The following is a 14,044-nucleotide window of genomic DNA, read 5'->3' on the forward strand; positions in this document are numbered from 1 at the left end:
TTAGGAGGCCCTGAAATGTCAAGATGCCACAAAACCCCCCCAAATGACCCCATTTTGGAAAGTAGACACCCCAAGCTGTTTGCTGAGAGGCATGGTGAGTCCATGGAATATTTTATATTTTGCCACAAGTTTCGGGAAAATTACAATTTTTTTTTTTAATTTTTTTTTTTTACACAACGTTGTCACTAAAAGATAAATTTCTCACACATGACATGGGTATATGTGGAATGACACCCCAAAATACATTCTGCCGCTTCTCCTGAGTATGGGGATGCCCCATGTGTGAGACTTTTTGGGAGCCTAGCTGTGTACAGGACCGCGAAAACCAATCAACACTCTCAGGTTTTCTAATGGCGTAAATTGTTCATGTCACCTCTGCACTACCTGTCGCAGTTTCGGAGGCCCTAAAATTCCAAGATAGCACAAAACCCCCCCAAATGACCCCATTTTGGAAAGTAGACACCCCAAGCTATTTGCTGAGAGGCATGGTGAGTCCATGGAATATTTTATATTTTGCCACAAGTTCCGGGAAATATATATATATATATATATATATTTTTTTTTTTTACACAAAGCTGTCAGTAAATGATATATTGCTCACACATGCCATGGGTATATGTGAAATGACACCCCAAAATACATTCTGCTGCTTCTCCTGAGTACAGGGATACCCCATGTGTGAGACTTTTTTGCAGTCTAGCCGAGTACAGGACCCCGAAAACCAACCTCCACTTTCAGGCTTTCCAAAGGCGTAAATTGTTGATTTCACTCCTGACTACCTATCACAGTTTCGGAGGCCCTAAAATTCCAAGATAGCACAAAACCCCCCCAAATGACCCCATTTTGGAAAGTAGACACCCCAAGCTGTTTGCTGAGAGGCATGGTGAGTCCATGGAATATTTTATATTTTGCCACAAGTTCCGGGAAATATATATATATATATATATATTTTTTTTTTTTTTACACAAAGCTGTCAGTAAATGATATATTGCTCACACATGCCATGGGTATATGTGAAATGACACCCCAAAATACATTCTGCTGCTTCTCCTGAGTACAGGGATACCCCATGTGTGAGACTTTTTTGCAGTCTAGCCGAGTACAGGACCCCGAAAACCAACCTCCACTTTCAGGCTTTCCAAAGGCGTAAATTGTTGATTTCACTCCTGACTACCTATCACAGTTTCGGAGGCCCTAAAATTCCAAGATAGCACAAAACCCCCCCAAATGACCCCATTTTGGAAAGTAGACACCCCAAGCTGTTTGCTGAGAGGCATGGTGAGTCCATGGAATATTTTATATTTTGCCACAAGTTCCGGGAAATATATATATATATATATATTTTTTTTTTTTTTACACAAAGCTGTCAGTAAATGATATATTGCTCACACATGCCATGGGTATATGTGAAATGACACCCCAAAATACATTCTGCTGCTTCTCCTGAGTACAGGGATACCCCATGTGTGAGACTTTTTTGCAGTCTAGCCGAGTACAGGACCCCGAAAACCAACCTCCACTTTCAGGCTTTCCAAGGGGCGTAAATTGTTGATTTCACTCCTGACTACCTATCACAGTTTCGGAGGCCCTAAAATTCCAAGATAGCACAAAACCCCCCCAAATGACCCCATTTTGGAAAGTAGACATAAAGTCCATACAGTCCAAACATAAAGAAAAGATGTGATCCGGAACCAGGAACCCCAAAGGGTATAAGCTTACCAGATTGAGGTAAGGTAAAGGCGGTTTCCTTGGATAAGCTTGTCACCTTGATAGTAGATCCAGGTCCACGTGAACAGTTAGCTCAATGGTCACAGGATCATGGAAGTAAAGGTAAAAGCGCAATAGCGTAAAACCTTACAAACTAATTTGATTAAACACCCCAGTGTTCGTGAAAAATGAATACTATTGTGTAAAAGAATAAACCTCCACCAATAAAATTGTTCACTGATGACAGTGAATAAAAAACGTGCAAAAATTGAAATAATGATGGGTACCCCTTACCAAAGGTGATAGAGGTATAAACCAAATATAAAACGTGTTGTAGCTGAAGTCGCCTCTTACCGGACAACTTTAAACAGAAGGCAAAAAAGTGTGAGATTTGCGTGTTGAACCACCACCTTTATGGCTAGATTCGCCTCTTACCATATGGAATAAGGATTATAGCAAAACATGCAGATCACAATTCAGTGTGAACCCAGAGCCAATGATGAAATAAACCAATAGGGGTCGCCTCTTACCAGATACAGGTAATGTTAAGCCTGTATGGTGATCCAGCATCCAAGGACCCGACTCTCAAACTGGGGTGCTGATTTCCTCAAAAGGCGGAGGTATTGTCAGTGTTCACCCACGTAAAGAAAAGAGAGGCTCCCATAGCGTAAAACCATTAAAATTTATTCACAAAATAAAATCAAAAAACTTACAGCAAGACCAGGAATGAGGAGCAATGTATGTCAGCCGCCGGCCGGACGGCTTCGCTCGCCCGCACTCTCCGGTCGCAATCCGATGACGTCAGTACGCCGTGACCCGACGACGTTTCGTCACAGATGACGTTTTCAAAGGTGCGGACGGCGTACTGACGCCATCTATTTGAGCTAAATGACCGGAAGAGGGTGAGGATCATTCCGCCATCTTGAGTGGGGGAATTTATAACCAGAAGGGTAACCCGCACATCAACCCGCCAATAGCAACAACAAAGGGTTTATACATATACAAAATAGAAAGGAGCATCACGCAAAACAACCATATTTTGTACTTAGGATATAGGGTAAAATTAACAAACAAATAATCGTCATATCCGCCTAGAATAGGTCAATAAAGGCACCATCTAGTGGATATTTAAGGATATCATCTCTATTGACCGGAAGAGGGTGAGGATCATTCCGCCATCTTAAGTGGGGGAGTTCATAACCGGAACGATAACCCCCATATCTACCCGCAAATAGCGACGACAAAGGGTTTATACAGAAGAACATCATACAAGGCAACTAAATTTTGTGCTCAAATTATAAAACAAAAATTAGCAAACAGATATTCGTCATATCCACCTAGAATGGGTCAATGAAGGCACCATCTAGTGGATATTTAAGGATATTACAGATTTTAATAGCATATTGATTACAACTGGACAGCACCTATCCAGACCATCATAATTAAAGAGGGAGGAAGGCTATATATCAAAGGATTAATGATGTAAACAAAAAAATCCTTTCATTCATAGATATTGTTATATCCAACTCAATCAGCCCCTTATTTAATAATAGGGCCCGACATAATATTGACAATTATAATAACTGTCACACACATGTCAAATATAGCTGGTTGGTGTTGTCCAATTGTATTGACATTCAGATAGTATGCTTAGATAAAAAATCAATAATAAATAATAAATTGATTTTGATAAATACATAAAAATATAATTGAAAAAGAGGGAATAAAGGGTAATGTTAAATTTAGGCGTTATCTATGAAAGCATTTATTTCGATATCTACATTGAGTCCAAAGGGAACATATGTTTTGGCTCGATGAATCCAGTTCATCTCTAGTTTTGAGATACCTCTAACTAGGGGTTCACCCCTCCAATGGGGTACAAATTTGTCTATCCCTAGGAATAAGGTATTCCTGGGATTTTTATCATGGACAAGGGCATAGTGTTTGGACACTGAATGCTTAGGAAAACCTTTGAGTATATTTGATATATGTTCATTAAGTCTTACTTGTAATGGTCTTTTAGTTCGTCCTATATATTGAAGCCCGCATGGGCACTGGAGCATGTAGACAATGCCAGTGGTCATGCAGGAAATGAATGGCTTGATAGCGTGAACTCTACCTGTAGCTGTGGACGTAAATTCTTTAATTGATCTGCATTTGTTAGAGCTGAAAGAACAAACACGGCACCTATTACATTTATAAAACCCAGTCAGCTGACTTAAAAAAGTAGGTCTGGGAGCTGGTGGTTCCAAAATGTTGGGTGCCACTTTATCTCTCAAAGTTGGAGCTCCTTTAAATACCACCCGTGGTTTATCCGACAGAGTACTACCCAGGACTGGATCATTACCAAGGATGTGCCAGTGACGATTGACAATATTTTTAATAGTCATATGCTGACTTGAAAAGGAAGTAACAAAAGGTAAATTATAAGAAGAGTTTTTTCTATCCGTTTTAGACTCATTGTTCAGTAATTGGGTTCTATCCAATTGGCTAACCTCCATAAGTGTTTCGTTGAGGAATTCCTCACTATAACCCTTATCGAGAAACCTCTCAGTAAGAATACGGGCCTGAGCTTGAAACTCATGGAATTCACTACAGTTACGCCTAATACGGAGGTATTGGCCTTTGGGTATAGCCCTCAGCCAAGGTGCGTAATGACAGCTATCGACAGGAATGTATGAATTCCTGTCGGTAGTTTTGAAGTATGTAGATGTAGAAAATTGTCCATCTTTAATACTTATGGTGAGATCAAGAAAATGAATAGTGGACTGGCTACACTCATAATTCAACTGGATACCCCGATCATTGGAATTCAAATACTCCAAGAAGGATATCAGGTCACTGTGGTGGCCATCCCAGAGGAGGAGCACGTCATCTATATACCTAGCCCAAAGCAGTATTTGCGGCCTGCGATGGGCATAGATGACGCCCTCCTCCCACTGGGCCATAAACAAATTGGCGAGAGACGGGGCATATTTAGCGCCCATGGCCACCCCAGTGACCTGGCGATAAAACTGCCCATTATACCAAAAATAATTATGGTGAGTGGCGAACTCAAGTAGCTCCATAATAAAGGATATCTGAATTGATGGTAAATCAGAATCTCTATTAAGATACATATTGACCGCGTTCAACCCCATATTGTGTGGGATAATTGTGTAAAGAGAGGAGACATCGGCGGTGACCATCCAAAGGTGGTCACTAGGAGTTAAACCTGTCAGAAGGCCAATGACATGTCTCGTGTCTTTAATGTATGAAGGTGTGGTTTGCACCAATGGCTGTAGGTAAGAGTCAATATACTTCCCCACCCGGGACGTCACAGAGTCGATGCCACTGACAATGGGACGACCCGGGGGGGAAGTTAGACTCTTATGCAATTTGGGTAAATAATATATAACCGGAGTGCGAGGGCACTTGGGGATCAGAAACGCCTTTTCTTTTTTATTTATGATATTTTGATCATAACCCCTCGTTATAATACCCTCAAGAGTCTTTTTGTAAGAGACTTTAGGGTCTTTAGAAAGTGGGACATAGGTTTGACTATCTCCTAAAATGCGTTGCATCTCTTGATTATAGTCGCTACGATCGAGTACAGCGATCCCACCCCCTTTATCTGCTGGCCTAATGACCAGATCCTTATTTTCACACAAGGAATCTAATCCCTTTTGTAGGTCAGCAGACAAGGAGGAGTTGTGTGGTTTGATCTTATCTAGATCTCTTAATAACACATCCCTAAATACCCTCAGTGATGGGGCTAGGGATCCCGGTGGATTGAATAGTGAAGCATTAGAAAGCCCGGAGTGTTGAATTTCAGAGCTAACTAAACGATTATCTTTTACAGGATTACTCAATATGTATCTTTTAATGTTTAGTTTCCTTACAAATTTATGGATATCCATATATGTATGAAACTTGTCTAAACGCTTCGGAGGAGCATATTTCAGGCCCTTATCCAATAAACGTTTCTCAGAATCTGATAATACGACCTTGCTTAAATTAAACACCCCCGCTCCTGCTAGGTTTTTACTTTTTTTAAAGTTTGATGCGCCTACCTCCTCTGCTTCCTCTTGAGGCTCGGCGGGGCGCTTGGTTCCTTGCGTGGCCCTGGGAAAAACCCAACCCGGATAATTCTGACCAGCAGAATTCTGAGAAGTTGCATTATCAGAAACTATCTCTCTCAGGCACTGGGATGCACTCTGATTGGAGAGGGGTTGATTATTGTTAGGACCCTCATTATCTTTTAAAGGGTAGAATCTATTTTCCACTGGGACATTGTACTGATGATTGTCCTGTCTGGTATCAGATCTATTTTGCCAATAAGGCTCCCTCGTTGGGCCCCTACCTGGTCCTGCAGGTGGATCATACCAATGAGTGTCAGGTCTAGAGGGGCTATGGTCATATCTATTATAAGGAGGACGTTGATAACCATAATCCGAACTATGATCCCTATAATAATAAGGTGGTTCTGGATGGTTATAAGGTCCCCTTCTCCATTGTGGGGTATTAGGGTAACCAGGAGTATGTGTATAGTTCCCTTGATGGTGATTAGGAGCATTAGGTTGATTTCTCCCACCTTGTTGCCAATTGGCATTATGACCTTGGTTATTATATGCACCATTGGGTTTAGATTGATTATAGGGTTGTTTACCCTTTTTAGGGTTTGATCCCCTATGTGGTGATTTATATGAAGAACGTCTCATATTTTGATGAGGGCCCTTCTTTTGTGGTTTTTTAGTATTATTTACTGGTTGTAAGGGGATTGATACCGCTCTATTAGTTTGAGCTGTGGAGATCTCCATGACCTCTTCCTCAGAACTTAATTCTGCCAATAGCCGCTTTTGCCAATCAAAAACACCGCCAGAATGGTAGTCCTGGAGATCTCTATTGAACTTCTTGCGCTTCTTGATTTTCTGATCTCTCTCTTCCTTTTCAAGATTTTTTAAGAGATCAGCTGAGGAAGATTTGTACTCTTCACTTTCCTTATAGGGTGCTAGTTTCTCTTTGACCAGTTTGATTTCGTCATCGAGTCTGGAAAGTTTGGCACTTTTCCTACCTGACAAGAAACGCAAGAAGCTCACCCCTGCCTCATTGAAGTATTTATACCAGTCCTCCAACTCAACCTCTCCGGCTTGGGGACACACTTCCCACCTGAGGCTCCTAGGGACCATAGTCTTCTTGATGTAGGTGTCCAAGAAAGCTATGTCCCATTGTGTATGAATTTCCGATATGAGTAAGTTCTTAAGCCTCATGAAGAGCCCACTCACATCCGTTTCCTCAGTAGAGAGGACCTCAAAGACTCCATCTGTATTGAGCAGCCTAGAAGCTCGATAATCAAAAATATCCATTGCAATATGGATATAACCTAAAGCAGCAGTTAAAAGGTCAAGAAAAAAATAGTAATGTAAAGATGTTAACCGCGCTAAAGGAAAAGTACAGTGAAACAGCAGCAACTTCTAGTGTGACCACACCCTGTAGAATATTGTAATAATAAGTCGCGCTATAATATGATCAATGGAGATGTAAAGTCCATACAGTCCAAACATAAAGAAAAGATGTGATCCGGAACCAGGAACCCCAAAGGGTATAAGCTTACCAGATTGAGGTAAGGTAAAGGCGGTTTCCTTGGATAAGCTTGTCACCTTGATAGTAGATCCAGGTCCACGTGAACAGTTAGCTCAATGGTCACAGGATCATGGAAGTAAAGGTAAAAGCGCAATAGCGTAAAACCTTACAAACTAATTTGATTAAACACCCCAGTGTTCGTGAAAAATGAATACTATTGTGTAAAAGAATAAACCTCCACCAATAAAATTGTTCACTGATGACAGTGAATAAAAAACGTGCAAAAATTGAAATAATGATGGGTACCCCTTACCAAAGGTGATAGAGGTATAAACCAAATATAAAACGTGTTGTAGCTGAAGTCGCCTCTTACCGGACAACTTTAAACAGAAGGCAAAAAAGTGTGAGATTTGCGTGTTGAACCACCACCTTTATGGCTAGATTCGCCTCTTACCATATGGAATAAGGATTATAGCAAAACATGCAGATCACAATTCAGTGTGAACCCAGAGCCAATGATGAAATAAACCAATAGGGGTCGCCTCTTACCAGATACAGGTAATGTTAAGCCTGTATGGTGATCCAGCATAAGTTTTTTGATTTTATTTTGTGAATAAATTTTAATGGTTTTACGCTATGGGAGCCTCTCTTTTCTTTACGTGGGTGAACACTGACAATACCTCCGCCTTTTGAGGAAATCAGCACCCCAGTTTGAGAGTCGGGTCCTTGGATGCTGGATCACCATACAGGCTTAACATTACCTGTATCTGGTAAGAGGCGACCCCTATTGGTTTATTTCATCATTGGCTCTGGGTTCACACTGAATTGTGATCTGCATGTTTTGCTATAATCCTTATTCCATATGGTAAGAGGCGAATCTAGCCATAAAGGTGGTGGTTCAACACGCAAATCTCACACTTTTTTGCCTTCTGTTTAAAGTTGTCCGGTAAGAGGCGACTTCAGCTACAACACGTTTTATATTTGGTTTATACCTCTATCACCTTTGGTAAGGGGTACCCATCATTATTTCAATTTTTGCACGTTTTTTATTCACTGTCATCAGTGAACAATTTTATTGGTGGAGGTTTATTCTTTTACACAATAGTATTCATTTTTCACGAACACTGGGGTGTTTAATCAAATTAGTTTGTAAGGTTTTACGCTATTGCGCTTTTACCTTTACTTCCATGATCCTGTGACCATTGAGCTAACTGTTCACGTGGACCTGGATCTACTATCAAGGTGACAAGCTTATCCAAGGAAACCGCCTTTACCTTACCTCAATCTGGTAAGCTTATACCCTTTGGGGTTCCTGGTTCCGGATCACATCTTTTCTTTATGTTTGGACTGTATGGACTTTACATCTCCATTGATCATATTATAGCGCGACTTATTATTACAATATTCTACAGGGTGTGGTCACACTAGAAGTTGCTGCTGTTTCACTGTACTTTTCCTTTAGCGCGGTTAACATCTTTACATTACTATTGGAAAGTAGACACCCTGAGCTATTTGCAGAGAGGCATGTTGAGTGTTTTGCAGATCTCACTTTTTGTCACAAAGTTTTGGAAATTGAAAAAAGAGGAAAAAAAATGCATTTTCCTGTTTTTTCTTCATTTTCCAAAAAAAATGAGAGCTGCAAAATACTCACCATGCCTCTCAGCAAATAGATTGGAGTGTCTACTTTGCAAAATTGGGTCATTTGGGGGGGTTTTGTGCTATCTTGGAATTTTAGGGCCTCCGAAACTGTGATAGGTAGTCAGGAGTGAAATCAACAATTTACGCCCTTGGAAAGCCTGAAAGTGGAGGTTGGTTTTCGGGGTCCTGTACTCGGCTAGACTGCAAAAAAGTCTCACACATGGGGTATCCCTGTACTCAGGAGAAGCAGCAGAATGTATTTTGGGGTGTCATTTCACATATACCCATGGCATGCGTGAGCATTATATCATTTACTGACAACTTTGTGTTAAAAAAAAAAAAAAAATTATTTTCCCGAAACTTGTGGCAAAATATAAACTATTCCATGGACTCACCATGCTTCTCAGCCAATAGCTTGGAGTGTCTACTTTGCAAAATGGGGTCATTTGGGGGGGTTTTGTGCTATCTTGAAATTTCAGGGCCTCTGAAACTGTGACAGGTAGTCAGGGGTAAAATCAGCAATTTACGCCATTAGAAAACCTGAAGATGTGGATTGGTTTTCGGGGGCGCGTACACAGCTACGCTGCCAAAAAGTCTCACACATGGGGTATCCCTGTACTCAGGAGAAGCAGCAGAATGTATTTTGGGGTGTCATTTCACATATACACATGGCATGTGTGAGCAATATATCATTTAGTGACAACTTTCTGTAAAAAAACAACAAAAAAAAAAGAAATAATAATTTTCCCGACACTTGTAGCAAAATATAAAATATTCCATGGACTCACCATGCCTCTCAGCAAATAGCTTTGGGTGTCTACTTTTCAAAAAGGGGTCATTTGGGGGGTGTTTGAACTGTCCCGGCATTTTATGCTCAATCTTATCCACACATCACCCACTCTTCTAACCACTTGAAAACCAAGCCTTTTCTGTGCCTTTTTGTTTACATGAAAAAATATATTTTTTTTACTAGAAAATTACTTTGAACCCCCAAACATTATATATTTCTTTAAAGCAGAGGCCCTATAGAATAAAATGGGGGATGTTGCAAATTTTTTTGTCACACGGTATTTGCGCACAGATTTTCCAAACGCAATTTTTGCGAAAAAAATACATTTTTTTTTAATTTATTTCACAAATACACTATATAATTCCAATTTTTTTGGTAAAATTTAAAAGATGATCTTATGCCGAGTTCATAGACACCTGACATGACATGCTTTAAAAATTGCGCACGCCTGCGCAGCGGCAACAACGTACGTACATTTTTAAAAACTTTAAAAGTCTCTACAGGTTACCACTTTAGACTTACAGAGGAGGTCTACTGCAAAAATTACTGCACTCGATCTGGCGATCGCGGCGATACCTCACATGCATGCTGAAATTGCGGTTTACATATGACACTAGACCAACGCTTGCGTGTGCCATTGCGTGCAAGCACGGGGGGAAAGGGGGGGGGCTCAATTTTTTTTTTTTTTTTGCTTTTTTATGTTATTTTGACACCTTTCCTTTAAATTTTTTTTTTTAAATCATTTTTATTGTTATCACAGTGAATTTAGATATCCCCTATGATAGCAATCGGTAGTGACAGGTACTCTTTTTTAAAAAAATTGGGGTCTTTTATACTCTAGATCTCTCCTCTGACCTTAATGTATCTGACCACGCCAAAATTGGTGTGATAAAATACTTTCCCAATTTCCCAATGGCCCTGTTTATTTCTGGCGAAAAAGAAGTCATGAAATGCTCGTAGCCTCCGGCATCTTAGGCCATAGAGATGATTGGAGCCATTCTAATCTTCAATTAGCTCTATGGTTAGATAACTGAACCACCGGCTGCACTCTCGGGTTAACCGGTGGGACAGGAGAGCCCGAGAAAAACCACGGAAGGCTTCGGAAGGCGGTGGTGGGGGGGGGGGAGACCCCTCCCACTGCATGTAAAAGCAGTCTAGCGGCCAATTACCTGCTAGGATTGCTTTTACATGTTAGCCGACCGCTGGCTGTAAAAAACGATACCAAGATGATGCCTAAATCTGCAGGCATCATCCTGGTACAACCACTCAAAGTCCAGCAACGTACCAGTACATTGCTGGTCCTTGTTTGGCATATAGGTTTTTTTTTTTTCATGCAGCCTGTGGGCTGAACGGAAAAAAAGAGAACCTATCAGAAATCAGCACAGGAATAATGCGTAGTATTACTCATCATTAACCGCCCAAACAACCACCCACTGAATTTAATGATGGGTATACACGACACTATCCACGTATACCAAAATAGGATTTTAACTGCAGTGCTGAAATCAGAAAATCACCACAGCTGCTATCAGCAAAGGTATCCATATATGCTGAGCGCAAACACTGTTTGTGTCAGAATTTTATAAAATCAATGCGTGGTAGCCGACGAGGGACCTGCAAGAGAAACAGGTCACAAAAGAATGAAAAAACAAACAAAGTACATTAAAAAAAGTACATTAGGAAGAGTAGGACATATAAAATGACTGACACAACAAAAGTTTTTGGATTCTCATCATTAACCGCCCAAACAACCACCCACTGAATTTAATGATGGGTATACACGGCGCTATCCACGTATACCAAAATAAGATTTTAACTGCAGTGCTGAAATCAGAAAATCACCACAGCTGCTATCAGCAAAGGTATCCATATATGCTGAGCGCAAACGCTGTTTGTGTCAGAATATATAAAATCAATGCGTGGTAGCCGACAATTACCTGCAAGAGAAACAGGTCACAAAAGAATGAAAAAACAAACAAAGGACATTGAAAAAAGTATAGTAGGAAGGAGTAGAAGGACATATAAAATTACTGACACCACAACAGTTTTTGGATCCTTTTATTTTACTTTCTAACTGTTCCTTTATTTCTTGATTTGGGAGGGAGTGCGATCTTCTGCGATCTTCTCTTCCAGCTTGGGTCTCTCAAAATGTCGATGGACATCCAACATCCTTCGAGACCCTGTGTTTATGTGCCCTACACTGTGTCGTGCTGTACCCTACACTAATACTCCACTAGTGTATGGTAGCGCTCAAAACATTCCCCGATGCAGAGACCAGGATGGTCAGGACATTTGGGACAATAATAACGGGTGTCACGCCTAAATCCGCGCCTGCTACAGACACGACATCGTCTTTGGGGTCGTATTTGGGTAGGGGTACTCGGGAGGGCATAAGGAAAATGCCTCTCATGCAGCCGGCTCACTGCATCTGGAAGGGGAAGTTGGGCAGGCATGCCTCCTGGGTACAGGTAGGCAAGGATGACCGCTTCCTGGAATTCCCGGAAGGGTCCAGTTCGTCCTGACGCCTTGTATAGGACAAAGGCGTTCAGCATAGCCAATTGGAAAAGGTAAACAGACACTTTTTTGTACCAGCGTCTGGCTTTACGGGCAACTAAATACGGCGCCAAAAGCTGGTCGTTAAGGTCCACCCCTCCCATGTTAAGGTTATATTCGTGGACACAGAGGGGTTTCTCCATAACGCCAGTTGCCGTAGGGATTTGGACTGTCGTGTCTGCGTGAAGGGAGGACAGAACATAAACATCCCGTGTATCCTTCCACTTCACCGCAAGTAATTTGTCCGTTTTCAAGCAGGCTCTCGCCCCCCGACTAAGACGGGAATTAACAAGCCGTTGGGGGAAGCCCCGGCGATTAGGTCGCACGGTGCCACATGCGCCAATTTGTAAATCAAGCAGGTGACTAAATAGTGGCACGCTTGTGTAAAAATTGTCCACGTACAAATGGTACCCCTTTCCGGATAAGGGTGACACCAAGTCCCAAACAATCTTACCGCTGCTCCCTATGTAGTCTGGGCAGTTCGGGGGCTCCACAGTGCTATCTTTTCCCTCATAGACACGGAAATTAACTGTATAGCCTGTGGCCCTGTCACAGAGCTTATACAACTTGACCCAGTATCTGGCACGCTTGCTGGGGAGGTACTGTTTGATAGCAAGACGGCCAGTAAATTTAATCAGGGACTCGTCAATGCAGACAACTTGTTCGGGGGTAAACAAGGCTGCAAACCGCTGATTGAAGTGGTCTATGAGGGGCCGAATTTTGTGGAGCCGATCGTATGCAGGGTCTCCCCGAGGACGACAGATTTCATTGTCGCTGAAATGCATAAATCGCAGAATTTGCTCGTATCTCCCCCTGGACATGGAGGCAGAGTACATGCGCATATGGTGAGCTGGGCTAGTGGACCAATATAGCCGCAATTCACTTTGTTTAGTTATGCCCATGTGGAGGGAAAGGCCCAGAAAGATCTTAAATTCGGAAACCGTTATAGGATTCCAGCCGAATCGTCTGGCAAGGTGCGAATTTGGGTTGGCGGCGATAAATTGTTGAGCATATAAATTTGATTGATCCACAATAGATCTGAAAAGATCTTCCGTGAAGAACAGCTCAAAAAAGTTCAGGGGCGTAAAACCAGCTGTCTCCACGTGGATTCCAGGTTGGGCGGTGAATGGGGGAAGTACTGGCGCTGTAGAATCAGTGGGTTGCCAATTGGGATATGCCAGCGCATCAGGGAGGGCACTATGGGCTCTACGGGCCTGTCTTCGAATACGCGGTGGCTGCGGGCCACTACTTGTGCTAGCCACCGCACCAGCTTCAACTGCACTTAGGGGACTCGCCACGTCACCAGGTCTTACTGCAGTGCTGGTTGTACTAGGTCCAGGTTGTACTAGGCCGCTGGCGCTTGCCAGGTCGCCAGAAGGATGAGCGGCACTAGTACCCACACTCTGCTCCATACGAGCACCCTGCGATTCCTGCATTTCAACAACACCAGAATGGGGTCGGGTACGCCTGGGTCTAACAGGGACCCATCTGTCGTCGGAGCTGTCTGTCAGGGAGCCGCTGCTGTCATCTGGTTCGTATAATGACCCTGATTCTGCCGGTGAGGCTTCCCCATCGCTCTCACCTGACATGGACATTATACTGTAAATAGCTTCATCACTGTACGAACGTTTAGACATTTTGGTAACTAAATTTACCCGTACAGTGATGCGACTCACAGGTAATAAAAGCACCTGGTTGTCGAAGACTATTTCAAGCGCTACCAAAAAAACTGCTAATGCTAGCAGGGATCAGGCCTGACTCTGCTAACACAGCGGTTTTGTGTCTTGTGTTTTT

The 14,044-nt window shown here is 42.2% G+C and overlaps 1 protein-coding gene across 1 annotated transcript in view; it reads right to left on the bottom strand.

Moving 5' to 3' along the window:
- The window catches only part of LOC309568318 (cell adhesion molecule CEACAM10-like), a gene marked incomplete at its 3' end in the record, with an annotated part of 155,539 nt that overhangs the window by 34,387 nt on the left and 107,108 nt on the right, over window positions 1–14,044 (bottom strand). Inside the window, exon 4 of the mRNA XM_082273982.1 lies at window positions 6,761–7,069. Coding sequence (XP_082130108.1) covers window positions 6,761–7,069 — 309 coding nt within the window. The remainder of the gene's footprint in view (window positions 1–6,760; window positions 7,070–14,044) is intronic.

This window comes from Pelophylax lessonae, assembly GCF_965119305.1.
Source record: "Pelophylax lessonae genome assembly, chromosome: 12".
Lineage (NCBI taxonomy): Eukaryota > Metazoa > Chordata > Amphibia > Anura > Ranidae > Pelophylax > Pelophylax lessonae.